The sequence below is a fragment of the Leucopleurus acutus genome (genome assembly GCF_964270905.1).
Source record: "Leucopleurus acutus genome assembly, chromosome: 5".
NCBI classification, from domain to species: Eukaryota; Metazoa; Chordata; class Mammalia; order Artiodactyla; family Delphinidae; genus Leucopleurus; species Leucopleurus acutus.
The window spans coordinates 46,362,398-46,383,273 of NC_139147.1; the positions used below are offsets into that span (position 1 = coordinate 46,362,398).

A 20,876-nucleotide genomic window follows, 5' to 3' on the forward strand; every position below is an offset into this window, starting at 1 on the left:
AACTTCTTTTCATCAAAACATCCTATTAAAGAATGCAATGCAAGGCCACAGAGTGGGAGAAGATACGTGGAACACACATCGTCAATGAAGGGCTGCGTCAAAGTCTGGGTTCCCCTGAAAGCAGAACCTGAAAAAAAGACTTGGGTACAGGAGCTTCTGGGGATCCACTGTGTGTGTGTGTTATGCTTCACAATAAAACAAGTTAACACCAATAACAACAAAGGTCTTAAATGTAATAGCTAACACTTATTAAATGCTTTCTATGTGCTAAACTCTGTTCTAAACATTTTATGTAAATCAACTCAGTTAATGCTTAAGACATGCCCAGAAGTAGATACCTTTATAATCCCTGTAAAGGAGGAAGCTGAGTCACAGTATAGTTAATGTCCTAAAGCTAGTAGGTATGGTGTGTGATGGCAGGGATTGTTGTCTCTTTTGTTGACTGCTACATTCCCAATGCCTCTTGATTGAGTAAAGAGGCAAAGCTGGATTCAAGCCCTGTTGCCTTTGGTAAAGCCTGCATTCTTAACATGGCACAGAACAGCTCATGTTATTCATTTAAAATCTCCTATTAGGGCTTCCCTGGTGGCGCAGTGGTTGAGAGTCCTCCTGCCGATACAGAGGACACGGGTTCGTGCACCGGTCCGGGAAGATCCCACATGCCGCGGAGCGGCTGGGCCCGCAAGCCATGGCCGCTGAGCCTGCGCGTCCAGAGCCTGTGCTCCGCAACGGGAGAGACCACGACAGTGAGAGGCCCACGTACCGCCAAAAAAATAAAATAAAATAAAATCTCCCATTCATGTCCAGATTGTAAGAATGAAGATAATAAAAGTATAGGGAAATTAAAGTTTTAATTTTAAAAATAGGTTTCTATTTTAAAAAATAAATTTTAAAATGTTATCCATTAGTCTAGATTTCTTAGAGGAAAGGGGGATGGGAAAAACTGATCTCGGAGAGTGACCAGTGAGCGGTGCATTGAAGCGACATCTTAGCTCCCTGCCCAAGAACTGAACATGGGTAGCCTGGATGAAAACCAGGAATCCTAGCCACCAGTCCACCAGGGTCTAGAAGCTAAAAGCAAAATTCCCCTGGCCCTTGCCCCCATTGAAAAATGCATTTCTCAAGGAGGCAAACATGTAAAAACAGGTACATTATTAGAGGCGCAGCACAAGTGGGAGAGCACACGGAGAAACTGTTTAGTTAAGACAGAAGTAAGGCAGAGATACACACCCAGAGAGAAAGGGGTGTGGGCGTCCTCCCTAATGAAGAGGAGGACAGTAAAGAGGTGTCTAACTCACTTATATAGGGCAGTTCCTCCAGGTCTTTTTTTTAACTTTGGCCAATTATCTGGTTTCTTTTCCCACACCTGACCTTCCCTAGGCACCTCCCCAACATGCATGCACAACTTTTTTCCAAGATGGATTCCAGTCCAGAGGTCTATTGGGGGGCTTGGCATCACCTATTATGGGGTGGTGCCCCCTCCTTTTTTACCCCCAAGGAGCCTTTCTGCACATGTGCAGTGTCTCCCTTGCCCCAAGGACGGGAAATATGTGACCTATTGATCTTTCTTCAAACAGGGTTTAGCCTCTCTCTGTCCCCGCAGTGACTCTTATCTTAAAGTGTCCACAGTCCAGCTATTTACCCTGTCCCTGTTGTTTTTTTCCTATCTCGAAGTGCAAATGGAAGGCTGGTTGTAAATATCTAGCCTAGAGCCCACCTGCCTCCTTCCTTAGGAAAAGTTAACAGGAGGCTAGTTGCAAATGCCTAACCTTGGAGTCCATCTATCTCCTGCCTCAAAACCAAAGGCCTAAAGAATGTTTTAAAATACTTTTCTTCCCCACAAAATGTGTTTAAGATCATAATCCCATCATTGCCAGCCAGCATTTTAGACCTTGCCAATGAACTTCACAGATCACAGAAACCACCCTTCATAACCCTTCTCCCAACACCTGAGCCTAATCCCTGCGTGACCCTCTCCCAGCTGAAAGACTTGTTCGTGTTGGCTGTTACTTTAGCAGTCACGTTTCCAGCCACTGAATCATATTAAGCTGAAATCAAAAGCAAACACATATTCCTCTAAGAAACAGCCAAGGCTTTCATGCTAAATACCAAGCATTTCTCCCCAGCAGTCCAGGAGCTCTAGCACTCTAAGATGTTGACCAAGTATTGTCCAGACTACAGGTCACTGCTTAGAAGTTTTTGTTGCTGCTGCTGCTGTTGATGGTGGTGGTGATGCTGTGTGTGTGTGTTTTCAAAACCAATGTAGAAAAGTTCATGCAATAGTCTGCTTTCATTTTAAGAAAAATGATTACAGTATAATTTGTATAATAAAATCTCGTCTGAGAGATCACAATTTCCCTTCTGTTGGATGATGGCCAGGTTGTTTTGGGTGGGCAAGGGGAATATTCAAAAGTAGTATTCATGCTTTTTCAATGAAACATGCATTTAAATGAACCACAAATCAACATGTCAGTTGAAGCTATGGAACTGGCTACTACAGTGACTTTATTTATTTTTTTTTAATTTTAAAAAATTTTACATTGGAGTATAGTTGATTAACAATGTTGTGTTAGTTTCAGGTGTACTGCAAAGTGATTCAGTTATACATATACATGTATCTATTCTTTTTTGAGTTCGTTTCCCATTTAGGTTATTATAGAATATTGGGCAGAGTTCCCTGTGCTATACAGTAGGTCCTTGTTGGTTATCTGTTTTAAATATAGCAGTGTGTACATGTCAATCCCAAACTCCCAAGGTTTTGGTGCTTGTGATAATGTCTTCAGAGAAATTATGCAGTCTAAAACACTAATGTATTCCTACTCTTGTGTATTTAATTTTCTATGAAATATATTTATGTGCATATCCATTATCATATCAATCAAAATGCCTGCTTGTTGTTATTTCCTTGAGCCTATTAAAGTAAATGATTTATATTTTCCCTAGAAGTTCATATACAGTGTTTTTTTATTCACTCATAAAAACCATATTTATTTTGAAAGCTATAATTTCACATACTCATACTAGAATTATATATAATAAAGTCCCAGCCTGTAGGGAACAAGTTAGAAAATAAATAGGCATACCTGAAGTAGAAAAAAATAGGCATACCTGAAGAAACAAAGAACAAATTTCAAATATCTTATATTGTACACAGGATTATTTGCTATTTATCAAATTTTATATTTTGTTTAATATTTTTTCATTTTTTTCCATAAAAAAGAGTCCATAGTATAGTTAAATTTTTTTTGTTTGTTTTTTTCGGTACGCCTGCCATGGCTCACGGGCCCAGCCGCTCCGCGGCATGTGGGATCTTCCCGGACCGGGGCACGAACCCACGTCCCCTGCATCAGCAGGCGGACTCTCAACCACTGCGCAACCAGGGAAGCCCTAGTTAAATGTGTTTTAAATGTTTGTATCCTTATAGGTCTTTTCATATTCTTACATAAATAAATCACAAAAGGAAAGTATTTATTTGAATACAATGAGATGATTGGCACATTAGAAAAAGCCTTGATTTTCAGAGTCAAACAGAGATGAGTTCAAAATTCAGACTTTGCTACTCATTAGCTGTGTGATTGTAGGTGGGTGACTTGACCTCTCTTAGACCTTGCTTTTTACCTCCCTAAGAAGGAATAACATCTGCTTTGCAGGGTTGTTGTAAAGGATTTTTATCCATCCATTTCATCAACATATAAGCATTTCTAAGTGCTACTACTTTATAACACAAATTTTTTTTTTTTTAGTTGGGAGGAAACTTTAATGAAGAAAAAATTATGAGCAAAAGCAAGAGGCACGTAAATCTGTTTTTCCTCCAGAGACCATACCTACTCCAGCAATGTGGATGAAATGTCCCCATTTTCAACCCTATATATTTATCCAAATCAGATAGATAGATAGATAGATAGATAGATAGATAGATAGATAGATAGATGGATTCCAGGTGCTCTTCTCCTTCCTACAGAGAGCTGTTTATTGAGGCAGCAAATATTTCTTGAGTGTCTAATCCATGCTGGGCACTATGCTTGGTGCTGGAGGCTGTGAACAAGAAAACGAGTAGTAGTCATTCCACATGCTAATATAGGATATTAGTTAAGAGTTCTGGTTACAAGAAACAGCTACTCTAGCAAATGTAAGCAAAAATGGGAATTTATTGGAAAGCTACTACTGGTAGAGTTAAACATCCAAACCCTGGATAGGGTAGGACCAGGAATTCATGGACCTTCCCCTTTGGGCAATGATGTCATTATGGTGACTCAGCCCCAACAAGTCCCAACCACTGTGTCTTTCAGGTCAAGTTTCTGAAGAGAGAAACTCATTGGCTCAGCTTGGGTACAGTGTCTGTCCCTGGTCCAATCACCCATGGCCAGAATGGCCAGCTCATGTGGCTTGAACCTGCCCCAACATATCTGAGTCTTCCCAGAAACTGAAAGAGTTTGTGAGTAGAACAGACACTCGTTAGTTTCTATATCTTGCAGCCCTAACATTTCAATAGGTTCAGGGTTATATTCAAAATATTTAACAACTGCTATGACCCAGGCAGTGACTAGTCCAACCAGTGCTGGTTGTAGCCTAGAAACAGGGTCCAGGAGGGTCCTTACTGGGTCAGGTGTTAACCCTGTATAACACAAATATTGAAATAAATAAAACTCCCCTTCATTCAGTTATGTTACAGTTCATCAATATCTCAAAAATGTGGCACCAGAATTAAATACAAATATGATAAAATGTTAAACAAAAAGCTCTTCAAGTCTTTGTTTACCTTTATTACTATGTAGCACTGATCAGCTACTTTGGGAAGTGCTAGGTAAGTGTGTGTTGGATGGGTGGACCCTTCAAACAAGAGTCACTGCCAAGTTACAACAGGACTAGTTACCTCCTGTGATCTGGTCACTAAAATGGCTAATTGAAAACTGAATTGCAGCCATGAGGCTTCAAAAGAAGCTCACCTCCACTATCCTCCACTGCAGCAAAAATAAGGTCTGGTCAGACCCAAATGAGACCAACAAAATCACCAATGTCAATTCCCAACAATGGACTGGGAAGCTGATCTAAGATGGGCTGCTCATCTGGAAACCTTTAACTGTCCAGTCCTGCGCTCAATGCTGGAAAAACACCTTGGCCTGTCTCAAGGGCAGGGATGGGGACATGGGCATGCAAAATGTACTCTCATTGTTCAAATGCCTGAGAAGGTAACCAGGATGAGAATTCTGCATTGGCTGCTCAGAAGATACCACGAATCTAAGAAGACTGATCACCACATGTATCACAGCCAGCACCCGAAGGTGAAGGGGAACATGTTTAAAAACAAGTGGATTCTCACGGAACACTTCCACATGCTGAAAACAGACAAGCCCAGCAAGACGCAGCTTGCTGACCAGACTGAGGTCTAAGATCAAGGAAGCACTCTGAGAGCAACTCCAAGCCAAGCAGGAAGAGATCACGAGGAATGAGACCAACAACTAAAGTTCTCCATCTCTTGTCTGTACATAGTGGCCTCTGCAAATGTATAGATCCATCGTTTGATAAAACAAGGCTTTATCTGCCTGAGGTGGGAAAAGTGAATTGCATTTATTTTTCTGTCAGCTTTTGGATATGTTGAACATTCAACCAATTAAAAATCTGAGTCTTTTTCACATGAACTACTGTTCACTGAGATCTCCCTCTCTCTGTTTATGGGCTATTGATTTACTGAACCAAAATATAGGATTTTACATTCATCTTTAGTTACATTTCATCCTATTAGCTTCAACCAATTTGATTGAACCTGTTGAGTTCTGTTGGCTGTTAGTATGTCATGATGCATGCTAATTATTCCTTCCACATTTGTGACGTTTGTGAATTTGATTACAGCATAAAACTCTATTCATCCAAATTGTTGACTTAAGAAAGATAAATAAAAAAGAAGATAATGTGGAGTGTAATGCCTTGTAACACGTCACCCAAACCTTGTGCTAAGTTGTTCCCAATCCAATAAATGGCCACCCTTGATTTTCAGATGCCAGTTGGTGTAACTATATGTATTTTCATCTAGTGCAAATTTCTGCATTTTTTTCTGCCAGTATATAAAAGTCTTTAGTTGTATTTTGGCATTTCTCTCCAATATTCTTTAAACATCACCAATAGTACTTCGTAAGTCGCTTACAGAAGTCATTCCAACCAAAGAATAAAGTTCAACTAGATCTGGACACATTCCTGATTTAAATGATCCAGGTACCCTTATTCCGTGCTACTCTATTTGGACTTCCCTCAACTTCCTACTTCCCTATGACTCATATTTCTCTATTAATATTTGAGATTTAGTTTGCAGAAACTAACACAATATTGTAAATCAATCGTGCTTCAATAAAACAAATTAAAATTTAAAAAAATACTGCTATCTAATCACTTAAAAATGACCTCACCAACATACAGAAAAAAAGAGGAAAGAAATACGTCATCAACAACAGATGAGTTAGTGTGGTAGCTTTATACATAATTTTTTTCTTTTTTCTATTTTCTAAAAATATGGAAATATTTTTCACTTCTATTTCAGTTCAACCAGACATGGATTAGGCTCAAACTAAGAATTCACCAGACTACGGGAAATCTTATACCACTGCATGTGTAAAATATATTTTTACTTAACAAATATTGATTCAGCATCTATTACTTACTAATGAAGAAAGAGCCAAAAGGTTCCCAAATGGAACAGTCTTACTGCAGTTTGGAGAAACCAGTCATATTTTGTCCCTACAACCTGTGTGTACCTGTTCTCCAGGTGAAATGCCCTTCTTCCATTTCCACCTCTCTACATTCTTATTCACCTTCCAAGGCCAATTTCAAATGCTAATTTACCAAAGAAATCTGCCCTAATCCTGTCATCTAAATATGCCTTTGACAATTCAGAAGTCCCATCATATCCTGCCTTAAGATCAACTGTGTATGTTAAGGCCTTATGGGATGGGGGATATGTCCCTTATAGGCAAAAAATGTATTTTAGTCAGTTTTCTTAGATTCTCCATAGGACCTAGCATGATATGCCATAAATACTTTCTGAAAAAAGGAAGCAATTAAAGGTAATTAATCTACTCTGTTAACACTTCCCTATTCAGGAAGTAAATCAGCCCTCTCAAATCATAGTCAGATAGAACATGAGAGAAAATACTAAAGACTGGCTGGGATAGTTAGGAGGATTAACTTTTTTCCACCTTTTTCTCAAGTCAGATTTGTTCTTTTGTGTAGAAACAACGTCCTTATTGGTAGGTTGGTAGCTCTTAATCTCAGCTGGATGGAATTTCATCTTGTTTTCAGCTGGATAGAAGTAGGCTGGCTATATGCTTGTTAGTATTTAAGAAGTCCCGTATCTTGGGGGGTAGCACTTTTTATGCCTGGTTTTTCCTAAAGTTGAGATGGCGTCCCAGGCAGAGGGCCTTCTTTCTGAAGAGTGTAGGGTTGCTATTAATCAAATAGCATCTTATGAGCTGCATGTCAGTGATGCTTATTTATCTATGGTTAGTATGGGTCCTTGAGCCACTGTGAGGGAGGTTTCAGTTCTGATCTGGATAATATATCTTATATATCCTTTCTCATTGTGGTTATGGCCATGTTTGTTGTTTGATACTAGATGTAACAACAATTTAGTGGCTGGGATTTTGCTTCTTGTGGCCCAATGATTTAGAGCTGTGATTGCAAATTGTGGCCTATTATTGGGAGAATCACAGTTCTTTTCCAGAGGATTCCCAAAACTTGTATGGGCATCAGACACTGTTATAAATAATTTTTCACCCGTCTGCTATTTTAGAGCTAATGTAGATGTGGTAGGGTTAATGAAATAGATTGACTTTACAACGGCACTTAATTTATGCTGGACTTCTGCCACTTGCCGACATAATTACTGGTTATAGTGCTAGCATATAGGGTTCATAAATCTGACCCTTAAAGAGGCCTAATAGCAAAATGCTAGGCACCAGCATATTAGAATCTGAGTGGCTTCTCTTTGAAGTAGCCTGGGTTCAGGAAGGCAGCTGGGGCCTTCTGGAAGTCAAAGGACAAACTGAGGACTCTGGACTGAACAAAGAAGGCCTCTTTGGATAGCCACAGAGACAACAAAGTGAGTTTGTGTGAGATTCCAGTCTTAAACATAGACTTCTCTCACCTCCAGTCTCTCCCTATTCTTATCCCTGTCCCAGGCCTGTTATTACATTGAAGATACAGAAGTGCCTTCTTTTCATACATTTTTCCAAGATCAAGCTGAGGTGAAGAGAGAGCATGCAAAGCAGTTCATAAAATATCTAAGAAAATATAAGTGTAAAGTCTGCCTTCCAGTGATTAAGGTGACTATGTAACTTTGTTATGATGATCTCCATGGGGCCTTTGCTGGGTCTAGAGAACTAAATTATTAGTTGCTACCTGACTTGTTAGCTTACTCATGTTCCTACACGGGACGTGAAGGCAAGCATGTGTCTTCTTTGTAGCCTCTTCATATCATTTTCAGTAAACTTTAGCCGCTAAATGTATGTTTGGCTTTTCGCAAGGAGCCATACAAAGTGTCATCTCTGGACCACAGCACCAGCATCACCTGGGAAGCTCACTGGAGATGCAGATTCATTGACCTCACTCTGATAAACTGAATCAGACTCTCTAAGGATGGGGCCCAAGGAGCTGTGTCTTACCAAGCTCTCCAGATGATTCTAATCCTCTGTATAGTTTGAGAAGAACTACTGGTCTCTTCCTAGAGCTGTTAGTATCCTATATTAGATCTTTAATTCAGATGTACGCTCAGGTATTTAATACAGCCGTCTCTTCGATGTAGTAAAACAAACATTTTTTTCACTGGAACAGACACTAAAGAAACAATCTGAGCCTTAGTCGAAGGTATTACATTTAGCAACATTCCTACTTATCTGAGGGGGTTCTTTTAACTCCAGGTCTATAAAGAAAACTAAATGTCTGGTGACTGAACTGAACCACCATCCAAAGCTAATGAAATCCCAAAGCTAATGGAATAGTGCATATAACTGTGCTAGTGGTACCCATGCTTTGCAGAACATTAAAGTCACCTGGGGAGCTTTGAAAAACCCTGCTCCTCTGTACCAATTAAGTCAGAATGTCTGCAGTTGAAAACCAAACATCAGTATTTAAGGTGCTCCACTGATTCCATTGTGCCAGGAAGTGTGGAAATCATTGACCTCTGCAAACCTAGTCATAATTCTACCCAGGAAGTAGGATGTAACCAAGCTGTGCCTCAGGTAGGATAGTGACTCCCCTGTTTCTCTCCAACAGAGGCCTGATATAGATAACTGGGGAACTGGCAAACAAGCTATAGAGTCTGCTCTGCAGTTGGAGAAAGCGTTAAACACGCTGCTGCAAGAACTGAAGACCTTGGCTTCTAAGAATAAAGAAACCAATGTAAGTAGTAAACTGGTTCTGAAAGCAGTGTCATCTTTCACTTCTGGATTATGGCTTGCTTTTGGGAAAGAGCCCAAGGCAATGGATTAGCTAATGTGTCTACTTGAAACCCCGAAGGAAATATATGAACTTATTTCTTGGACGTGGGAGGAGTAGGTGTCCTGGCAGGAGAAATGCAACTCAATATAAGAGAGGAAGACGACTTTTCAGGAATAACGCACTCTGGATATAAATAAACACATCTTGAGAACCACTGTCCTAGGCTGCCCCTACAAAAGTGAATGTCAGTGGTGACCTATTCTATAGACTTCTCTGAAGTATTCTCGGTTCATAGTGAGCACTCTACCTCGCAGTGGTAACTTATTTCTCACCAACGCTTTAACTTTTCTGGAAGTCGAAGTGAAGAAAATGACCTAGTAGAAAAGTTATCAACCTAGATGCATACTGGACTCGCTGAGGAGCCCTGAAAATGATCAAATGCCTGAGCCTTATGCCAGAACACTAAAATTTAAATGCCTAAATGGGGTCTGGGAGCCTACTCGAAACTTACATGTCGTTGAGATAGGGTGGAAAAACATTGCAGTGGTAGCTTATTACTTAAATTAATCTGTACTTTTGATGAGTTGCCTTAACACTCATACTCATTGAAAGTGGTTGTTTGTATTCATCTGGAGGTCTTGAAGGTCATAGATCAGTGCTCTTTGAACTTCAATATGCATATGAATTGCCTAGTTGCTTCTTAAAATATAGATTCTGATTTAGTAGGCCTGGAGGGGATTCAGGAGTCTGCATTTCTGACAAGCTCCTAGGACTGCTGGACTAGGACTGAGCTATAATTTGGGTAGCAAGATCTTAGATTGCCTCCCACTGCAGACAAGGGCCTCGATGAGTTCTTCCTTGTTTTATTTCTGTAGCTCTCACGCTTCATGAAGAAGTTCCTGGATGAACAGACCAGGAACATAAGCTATCTGGAATACCAGCTTAACTATCAGAAGGACTTAGAAAAGGCGGCCCAGAGTGAAGGACAGCCTGAAAAGGCTGCTGAAGCATCTGAAACATCAGGTTAAAAGACAACACCTGATGGCAACACAGCAAATCTTCCCACCCAGCAGGTCCCAACGTCAGCTACTTAAGAATCTTGATCTTCTCCATTTGACAGAAGCGTGCTTTCCTTTTCACTTCACAAATAAATCTGTTTTGCATTATAATTATGTGTAAAGAGATTGATATTGGAGCACAAGAAGGGTTAGGTTCATTAATGTGAGTTTGGTGAAAGCTTCCTGAGGTACAGTGGGTGCATTTAAAAAAAAAAAAAAAAAGGCTTTCCTCAACACTCAGATACAGAGTCAGGATTTGGTAAATTCAGCTAGTCCAAGTGGATATAGCAGAAATTAAGTAGTGAAACTTTAGATCTCCCTAATGTCCTCCTCCCCCAGCTTGTATACACATCTTAAGTTTACAAAATAGTAGGGTTTTCTAACTAAATGCAAAGCTAAAACTTAAACAAGAACTCTTGGTCTGGAAAGGGTGACTCTCACTTGAAAGATATACAGTGAATAGGCAGCTGCAACCCAGGTGCATTTCCACAGCTGGAGGTAGGCATAGGGAACAGGAGGGTACCTAGGCAATTAAGACAATACAGGGCTTCCCTGGTGGCGCAGTGATTGGGAGTCCGCCTGCCTGCCGATGCAGGGGACGCGGGTTCGTGCCCCGGTCTGGGAGGATCCTACATGCCGCGGAGCGGCTGGGCCCGTGAGCCATGGCCGCTGGGCCAGCGCGTCCGGAGCCTGGGCTCCGCAACGGGAGAGGCCACGGCAGTGAGACGTCCGCGTACCGAAAAAAAAAAAGACACTACCGACAAGTGTTGGGAATGCCCCGACCTCCTCCACTGTGGGCTACCTAGCAGCTACTGGGGTAATTGCTTTCAGGAGCAAACAATGAGCATGCAAGCTTGGATCAGACCCAAGGGCCTCAGGTGGCTAGTACCACCTGGGAAGAAAGGGGGCGCTATAGGATTGTGTCCTGGCTTTAAAACTGACCAGCTCCACGGCCTTGAATAAGTTTTTATTTACCTCACTCATTGATACAGTTTAGTCATCTGTAAAGTAGGATTAATACTACTTAGTTCATAAAGTTAATAAGAGGATTAAGTATGTAAAGTATCTAAAAACAGCACCTGCTCAAATTATGTATTCTGTTATTTGTATAATAAACAGTGCCATTTCTTAAACTTGGAAAGCCAGTACTACATAATGGAAGCACTTAGAATAAGAAAACATGTCACTGAAATTGAGACAGAATCTTAAAACATTTAATATTAGAAGTATCTTGTTCTACATATTGAATCATCACCACAAGCCTATGAGATAGGTTCTTTTTTATCTCTGTTTTACAGATGACACTGAGACAAAGCAGTAACTTACCCAAAGTCATACTGCTACTTAGTGGTGGAGCTGTGGAAGGATTAATTAACTGTCTGATAAATATTCTCTATTATGGTGTTCATGAAAAGTGATGTTGAATTGCTTAAAAAGCTTAATTGATTTCAACTTTTATGTTTATGTTTTGCTAAAACTACTTATTTTTGAACCATGCTTCTTTCATTTTACTTTTTAAAATTGTGGTAAGAATACTTAACTTGAACTCTACCCACTTACATTTTTAAGTGCACAATACAGTCTTGTTGGTACTTCCCTGGTGGTTCAGTGATAAAGAATCTGCCTTCCAATGCAGGGGACTCAGGTTCCATCCCTGGTCAGGGAACAAAGATCCCACAGGCCACGGGGCAACTAAGCCCACACACAACAACAACTGAGCTCGCGCGCCTCAACTAGAGAGAGAGAGAGAGACAGAGAGAGAAAAAAAAAACCCGCGTGCCAAAATGAAGAGCCCCTGCGCCGCAAGGAAATATCCCACGTGCCTCAGCGAAGATCCCGCCTGATGCAACCAAGACCCAACGCTGCCATAAATAAACAAATAAATAAAATTTTAAAAAATACAGTATTGATAACTATAGGTCCTATGTTGTACAACAGATCTTTAGAACTTATTCATCTTGCATAACTGAAACTTTATATGAATTGAACAGCCCCTCACGTCCCCTTTCTTTTGAATGTATGTCCATGTTTACTCTGTTCTTCTATTCATTCCTATGTTGCATGAATGTTTTTAGCAGGTCATTACTACTGCAATCACTGTGCAAAAATCCATATGCCATGTATGCTTTAAAATGTTCAATGCCCACTTGTTATGTTACATTTGTATTAATAAAGATTGCACGTTAAAAAAAAAAGTATCTTGTTCTAAGGGGAATAGTCAACCACATAGTGGACTTCTTTTCCTACCTCTTCACACCTTTTCTACAAGTCACACATCTTGAAAATCACTGCCATGGCGAGCTTGTCACCACTGGAGAAATACTAGTTTACAAAGCATTCTTGAATAAATTCTCACTTTTATAATTACTAATTTATATCCAATTTTATACTTGTTAATGAATGATAGAAATTCACATTGAATTGGCAATAAGACAAGACTGCATTATGCTCAGCACTACTTATTGTTTTTTCTGAATGTTCTCAAGCAGCGTTTCTCAACCTTAGTACTACTGACATTTTGAGGCAAATGACCCTTGTTATGTGGAGTAATCCTTTGCATTGTAAGGTGTCTAGCAGCATCCCTGGCCTCTACCTACTAGATGGAAACTTCTCCAGTTGTGGGAAAACTGTTTCCAGACATTGACAAATATCTCTTGAGAGGCAAAAACCACCCTGCTTGAGCACCACTATTATAGGCAATGCAATAGAGAAGCTAAAGGAAAAGATCTGTTTGAAAAAAACTTATTTAATGTGATATGATTATAACTAGAACTGAAAAACTATTATAACTTACAAGAAAGTTATAAACTTTCTTGTAAGTTATCCTGCATCCTGGCTGGATGCAGGATGAATATCTACAAATCAACTTTTCATATATAGTATCAACAAATAGAGAGAATATTTTTTAAAATGTATCTTGTTTAGCCACAAATATCAATACATAAAATATCTAGGAATAATTTTAACAGAAGTAGCTTGGAAACTTTATAAAATAAAACTAAAACGTTTCCTGAAAGAAAGAAGCTTTGAATAATGAAAAGAGAAGAGGAAGATTAAATTTGAAAATTGTGACACCTTCCAGATCAAAGGTCTAAAGCAATTTTGTTCATGATCCTAACAGGAATTTGAGGGTTTAGACAGTTTGGTACCAAAGAGTAAGCTCCGGTCATGGGGAAAAACATGGGAACACACATAAAACTTCATTAACGTCATTAGTCACTGGGAAATACAAACCCCGAAATCACAATGAGTCACTATATACTCATCAGAATGGCTAAAATTAAAATGACTATCAACACCATATGCTGGCAAGGTGGTGAAATAACTGAATCTCTCACACATTGTTGGTGAGAATGTAAAGTGGTACAATCACTTTGGAAAAAGACATGTCATTTTACCTTATAAAATAAGCATATACATACCTCATGCCTTTTGGGAGGACACAATTCAGCCCATAATAAATAATAATATTGTTAACTAAAATTGAGTAAAGAAAGCTACAAAGAAAAGAAAGGAAGGAGTTACAAGCTAATTCACTTGATGTTCACAGTAGGAGTCAATAGATACTGCCTGAAGAAAGAGGGTTCTAAGAGTTTTATGTAAAAGTCTAACTATAAAGACAGTCACTAGAATAAAAATATCATAAGGACTATAATTTTTAATATAACAGCCTCCATAGTGAAAGCTTATATAAATACAATCATCATACTACATTTTATTTTGTAACCCTTATGTTAGTCCTTGTTTTAGCCATAGTTTCATTGTTAAATACATCCAGTGTTCACTCCCAGGACTTTTGCTGATGTTTCCCTGATCATTTTTCTGCTTGGGTCAATTTTGTTCTTTCGGAGGTACTTCAGCAAGGCCTAATGCAGATAGTATTCCCACAGTCCATGAATTTGCAGAAATTTTTGCCTGTACCTTTGACACTTGAAGAATATCTTGGATGGATTTAAAATCCTTGGCTCAAACTTTCCTCAAGTATCTGATAAATATTGTTCTGTTTCTGTTAGCATTGACTCTAGCTATGCCAACTTGTCTTTCTTTCCCTTATAAATGACACAAAGTTTTTGCCCAGATTCTCAAAGTGTGCTACTAGTGTTAGTAGGCTACATCTTGTGTTGGCAGGGTATGTGTTAGTAGGATTTGTCTTGGTATTGATCATTCTGAGACAGTCTTTTTCCATATCTTGGGTATGCTTTTTAATATACAAATTCAAGTCCTATTTCACAGCATTTTCTAATGTTTGCTTTACTCCATTCTTTCATATTTCCTCCAACTGGAAGAACTCCAATTATTCATATTTTGAATCATTTTTGCCTACCATTTATAACATTTACTTTAAAAAAATCTTTTTGCTTATTTCCCTTATATTTCATTTTTTCCATATGTATACACTGTGTTCTGCTGTGCTTTCTATAGGGTCTATTTCTTCTTATGCTATTTGTAATTTAGTCTTTATTTATGAAATGATTCTGTTTCTTCCATTTCTTCCCTAAATTTTACTAGGTACCATTTCAAATCTTTCTATTGACCGACCATCAGCTTCCTTTGGTGGCCAAGTCTTCCCTGTGTTAATGTATCTATTTATTTTTTAAAGGTTACACTCCATTTACAATTATTACAAGATATTGGCTATATTCCCCAAGTTGTACAATACATCTTTGTAGCTTATCTTACACCCAATAGTTTGTACCTCCCACTCCCTCACCCCTTCACCCTTCCCCACACTGGTAACCACTAGTTTGTTCTCTGTATCTGTGAGTCTGCTTCTTTTCTGTTATGTTCACTAGTTTATTGTATTTTTTTAGATTTCATGTATAAGTGATATCACACAGTATTAGTTTTTCTCTGTCTGATGTATTTCACCTAGCATTATGCTCTCCAAGTCCATACATGTTGCTGCAAATGGCAAAATTTCATTTTTTTTATGGCCGAGTAGTATCCCATTGTGTCTATGTGTGTGTGTGTGTGTGTGTATATATATATATATATATATATATATGTATACATACCACATTTTCCTTATCGGGTCATCTGTTGATGGATACTTAGGTTGCCTCCTTACCTCAGTAATTGTAAGTAATACTGCTATGAACGTTGGGGTCCATGTATCAATACCTTTTAGAATTAGTGGTTTTGTTTTTTTTCAATATTTACCCAGGAGTGGAATTGCTGGTTCATATTGTAGTTCTATTTTTAGTTTTTTGAGAAACCTCCATACTGTTTTCCACAGTGGCTGCACCAATTTACATTCCTACCAACACTGTAGGAGGGTTCCCTTTTCTCCACATCCTCGCCAACATTTGTTATTTGTGTTCTTTTTGATGATAGCCATTCTGACCAGTATGAGGTGATATCTCATTGTGGTTTTGATTTGCATTTCCCTGATTATTAGTGATGTAGAGCATCTTTTCATGTGCCTGTTGGCCATCTGCATTTCTTCTTTGGAAAAATATATATTCAGTCCTTCTGCCCATTTTTTTATTTTTATTTTTTTGATGTTGAATTGTATGAGCTGTTTATATATGTTGAATATTAACCCCTTATAGGTCATATCATTTGCAAATATTTTCTCCCATATCCCCTCCCATTAAGTAGGTTGTCTTTTTGTTTTGTTGATGGTTTCCGTTGCTGTGAAAAACCTTTAGTTTTATTTAGGTCCCATTTGTTTATTTTAGCTTTTGTTTCCTTTGCTTTAGGAGAGGGATCCAAAAAAAATATTGCTGCAATTTATGTCAAAGAGTGTTCTCCCTATGTTTTCCTCAAGGAGTTTTATAGTATCTGGTCTTACATTTAGGTCTTTAATCCATTTTGAGTTTATTTTGTATATGGTGTTAGAGAGTGTTCTAATTTCATTCTTTTACATGTAGCTGTCCCGTTTTCCCAGCACCACTTATCGAAGAGACTGTCTTTTCTCCATTGTATATTCTTGCCTCCTTTGTCATAGATTAATTGACCATAGTGCATGGGTTTATTTCTGGGCTGTCTTTCCTGTTCCATTCTATGTGTCTGTTTTTGTGCCAGTACCATACTGTTTTAATTACTGTAGCTTTATAGTATAGTCTGAAGTCAGGGACTGTGATTCTTCCAGCTCTGTTCTTTCTCTAGATTGTTTTGACTATTTGGAGTCTTTTATGTTTCCATACAAACCTTAAAATTATTTGTTCTAGTTCTGTGAAAAATGCCATTTTTTTTTTTTTTTTTTGCTGTACGTGGGCCTCTCACTGTTGTGGCCTCTCCCATTGTGGAGCACAGGCTCTGGACACGCAGGCTCAGCGGCCATGGCTCACGGGCCCAGCCGCTCCACGGCATGTGGGATCCTCCCGGACCGGGGCACGAACCCGTGTACCCTGCATCAGCAGGTGGACTCTCAACCACTGCGCCACCAGGGAAGCCCCACCATTGGTATTTTTATACGGATTGCATTGAATCTGTAGATTGCCTTGGGTAGTATGGTCATTTTAACAAGATTGATGCTTCCAATCCAAGAACACAGTATATCTTTCCATCTGTTAGCGTCATCTTCAATTTCTTTCATCGGTGTCTTATAGTTTTCCAAGTACAGGTGTTTTGCCTCCTGAGGTATTTTATTTTATTTTACACCTAGGTTTATTCCTAGGTATTTTATTCTTTTTGATGTGATAGTAAATGGGATGTTTCCTTAATTCCTCTTTCTGATAGTTCATACAGATTTCTGTATATTAATTTTGCATCCTGCAACTTTACCAAATTCATTGATGAGCTCTAGTAGTTTTCTGGTGGCATTTTTCAGATTTTCTGTGTATAGTATCATGTCATCTGCAAACAGTGACAGTTTTACTTCTTCCTTTCCAATCTGGATTCTTTTCATTTATTTTTCTCCTCTGATTGCTATGGCTAGGACTTCCAAAACTATGTTGAATAAAATTGGTGAGAGTGGGCATCCTTGTCATGTTCCTGATCTTAGAGGAAATGCTCTCAACTTTTCACCATTGACTATGATTTCCATGTGCATGGAATACCTTTTTCCATCCCTTCACTTTCAGTCTGTATGTGTCCCTAGATCTGAAGTGAGTCTCTTGTAGGCAGCATATATACAAGTCTTGTTTTTGTATCCACTCAACCACTCTGTGGCTTTTGGTTGAAGCATTTAGTCTGTTTATATTTAAGGTAATTATCACTGTGTATGTTCTTATTGCCATTTTGTTAATTGTTCGGGATTTGTTTATGTATGTCTTTTTTTGCCATTCTTCTTTTGTTCTCTTCTGCGATTTGATGACTACCTTTAGTGTTATGTTTGGATTCCTTTTTCTTTTTTTATGTGTATATCTATTATAGGTTTTTGGTTTGCAGTTACCATGAGTTTTTTTTTTATAGCTGTCTATATACATAATTGTTTTAATTGCTGATCCCTTCATTTAAAATGCATTTTTAAAACCCTGCATTTGTATTCTCCTCCTCTCATGATTACTGTTTTTGATATAATATTTAATATCTAATTGTTTCATGCACCCCTTAACGTTTATTGTAAATATAGATGATTTTACTACTCTTGTCTTTTATCCTCCCTATGAGTTTTGTTTGTGGATGATTTCCTACCTTTACTGTGTGTTTGCCTTTACTGCTGAGTTTTTCACTTCACGATTTTCTTGTTTCTAGTTGTGGCCTTTTCTTTTTTGCTGAGAGAAGATCCTTAAACATTTGTTGTAAAGCTGGTTTGGTGGTGCTGAACTCTTTTAATTTTTGCTTGTCTGTAAAGCTTCTGATTTCTCCATCAAATATGAACAAAAGCCTTGCTGGGTAAAGTATTCTTGGTTGTAGGTTTTTCCCTTTCATCACTTTAAATATATTGTGCCATTCCCTTCTGGCCTGCAGAGTTTCTGCTGAAAAATTAGCTGATAGCCTTATGGGAGTTCCCTTGTATGTTGTCATGTATTTATTTTGTATTGTTTTCTTTCCTGTCTGCAATTGCATCAAGATTTTATGCCTCTTTATTCATGTTGGAATGTTATATTGCACTTTTCTTCTGCTTTGGGCTGATATTTTTGTAGGGAGTGTTGTTAATCTGTAGGGAAGTTTTGTATCTATTTTCAGGTCTTTTTTTTTTTTTGCCCTTTTGTTTCCCTAGAGCAGCTTCCTTTGGATGTTTTAGTTGCACAATACTTTGTCAATTATACTTAAATAAGTCAGATTTTTCTCAGTTTGAAGGAGGATCTTTTGAAGTGCGGGAAGAGGTAGCTTTCCCAGTTTCTCAGTTCAAGAGCTCCCTCTTCTATTGCTATTATAAATTGCACTTCTGGTACTAAGTCTTACCTAAATTTCAGATCTTAACTTGGTTCACAAAGGCTCCCACCATCAGTTCCAAACTTCTATAGTATCTTTACCACCTCTGGTGAAGAAGCACTTTCACCAAGGAATCTTGTCCTAATTTCCACTTTCTGACTCCCCTCTTATTTATTTATTTATCGGTCATCAAATAACCCTTTATTTAATTATTTTCCTTTGTAGTTCTTAACTAGCTAGGCATTCCACTGCACCACTGTTGATGTCATCTCTCATGTCGTGAGGGTGGCAGCCATCAGCATTGCAACCCACGGGCTGGAAAATCCCCAGGATCTCTTTAATGGTTCCAGAGAGTTCTCTAGCTAAAGATCAGTGCCTCATCTGTTGCACAATGTTGACAATCTCATCAAAAGTGATGTTTCCACTGTGCTTAATGTTTTTCTGCTTCTTTCTGTCTCTTGGCAGTTCTTTGACGGCTTTGATGATCAGGACAGAGGCAGAAGGTACTACCTCAATCTGGGCCTGTGTGTTCTGAATGGTCAGTTTCACTGTAATTCTCAGACCCTTCCAATTACTAGTTGCCTGGTGATGTCATCACCAACCTCTTTTGGAGACAGACCGAGGGAGCCGATATTGCTGGCCAGGGCAAATGTGGCACCGACTTTCCCATCAGTGCACCTCAGATATACAGCTTTTATCTCCTTGGGGTTGAACTTAGGCGGCAAGGTGGAGGTGGCTGGTGTCATATGAACCCATATATGGGATGACCCAAGAAAGTTGCACCTTGGCCGCTTCAAGCTGAAAGCTGAAAGCTCCCTTCTGTTTTAAAAGTGCTATTTTCCCAGACAGCCTCTTCAATAAGTGGTGCTGGGAAAATTGGACAGGTACATGTAAAAGTATGAGATTAGAACACTCCCTAACACCATACACAAAAATAAACTCAAAATGGATTAAAGACCTAAATGTAAGGCCAGACACTATCAAACTCTTAGAGGAAAACATAGGCAGAACACTCTATGACATAAATCACAGCAAGATCCTTTTTGACCCACCTCCTAGAGAAATGGAAATAAAAACAAAAATAAACAAATGGGACCTAATGAAATTTCAAAGCTTTTGCACAGCAAAGGAAACCATAAACAAGACCAAAAGACAACCCTCAGAATGGGAGAAAATATTTGCAAATGAAGCAACTGACAAAGGATTAATCTCCAAGATTTACAAGCAGCTCATGCAGCTCAATAACAAAAAAACAAACAACCCAATCCAAAAATGGGCAGAAGACCTAAATAGACATTTCTCCAAAGGGTATATACAGATTGCTGACAAACAAATGAAAGAATGCTCAACATCATTAATCATTAGGGAAATGCAAATCAAAAGTACAATGAGATATCATCTCACACCGGTCAGAATGGCCATCATCAAAAAATCTACAAACAATAAATGCTGGAGAGGGTGTGGAGAAAAGGGAACACTCTTGCCCTGCTGGTGGTAATGTGAATTGGTACAGCCACTATGGAGAACAGTATGCAGGTTCCTTACAAAACTACAAATAGAACTACCATATGACCCAGCAATCTCACTACTGGGCATATACCCTGAGAAAACCATAATTCAAAAAGAATCATGTACCAAAATGATCATTGCAGCTCTGTTTACCGTAGCCGGGAGATGGAAGCAACCTAAGTGTCCATCATTGGATGAATGGATAAAGAAGATGTGGCACATATATACAATGGAATATTACTCAGCCATAAAAAGAAACAAATTTGAGTTATTTGTAGTGAGGTGGATGGACCTAGAGTCTGTCATACAGAGTGAAGTAAGTCAGAAAGAGAAAGACAAATACCATAAGCTAACACATATATATGGAATCTCCGAAAAAAAAATGTCATGAAGAACCTAGGGGTAAGATGGGAATAAAGATACAGATCTACTAGAGAATGGACTTGAGGATATGGGGAGGGGGAACGGTAAGCTGTGACAAAGTGAGAGAGAGGTATGGACATATATACACTACCAAACGTAAAATAGATAGCTAGTGGGAAGCAGCCACATAGCACAGGGAGATCAGCTCGGTGCTTTGTGACCACCTAGAGGGGTGGGATAGGGAGGGTGGGCGGG

General features: G+C 38.9%; 1 protein-coding gene and 1 pseudogene across 2 annotated transcripts; one reads left to right on the forward strand and one right to left on the reverse strand.

Annotated features, from left to right (window-relative positions):
- Nucleotides 1-7,388: 7,388 nt before the first annotated feature.
- LOC309962506 (soma ferritin-like) lies at nucleotides 7,389-10,578 on the forward strand (the record flags this gene model as incomplete). Its single annotated transcript, XM_082840387.1, has 4 exons — nucleotides 7,389-7,490; nucleotides 8,169-8,312; nucleotides 9,262-9,387; nucleotides 10,302-10,578. 4 exons carry the CDS (start codon nucleotides 7,389-7,391, stop codon nucleotides 10,452-10,454), a joined length of 525 nt encoding a protein of 174 aa, XP_082696513.1. The 3' UTR covers nucleotides 10,455-10,578.
- A 7,712-nt stretch (nucleotides 10,579-18,290) lies between these two features.
- On the reverse strand, nucleotides 18,291-19,495 carry LOC309962507 (large ribosomal subunit protein uL11-like; annotated as a pseudogene). Its single transcript has one exon. The product of its transcript is annotated as a large ribosomal subunit protein uL11-like (transcript).
- Nucleotides 19,496-20,876: the final 1,381 nt, after the last annotated feature.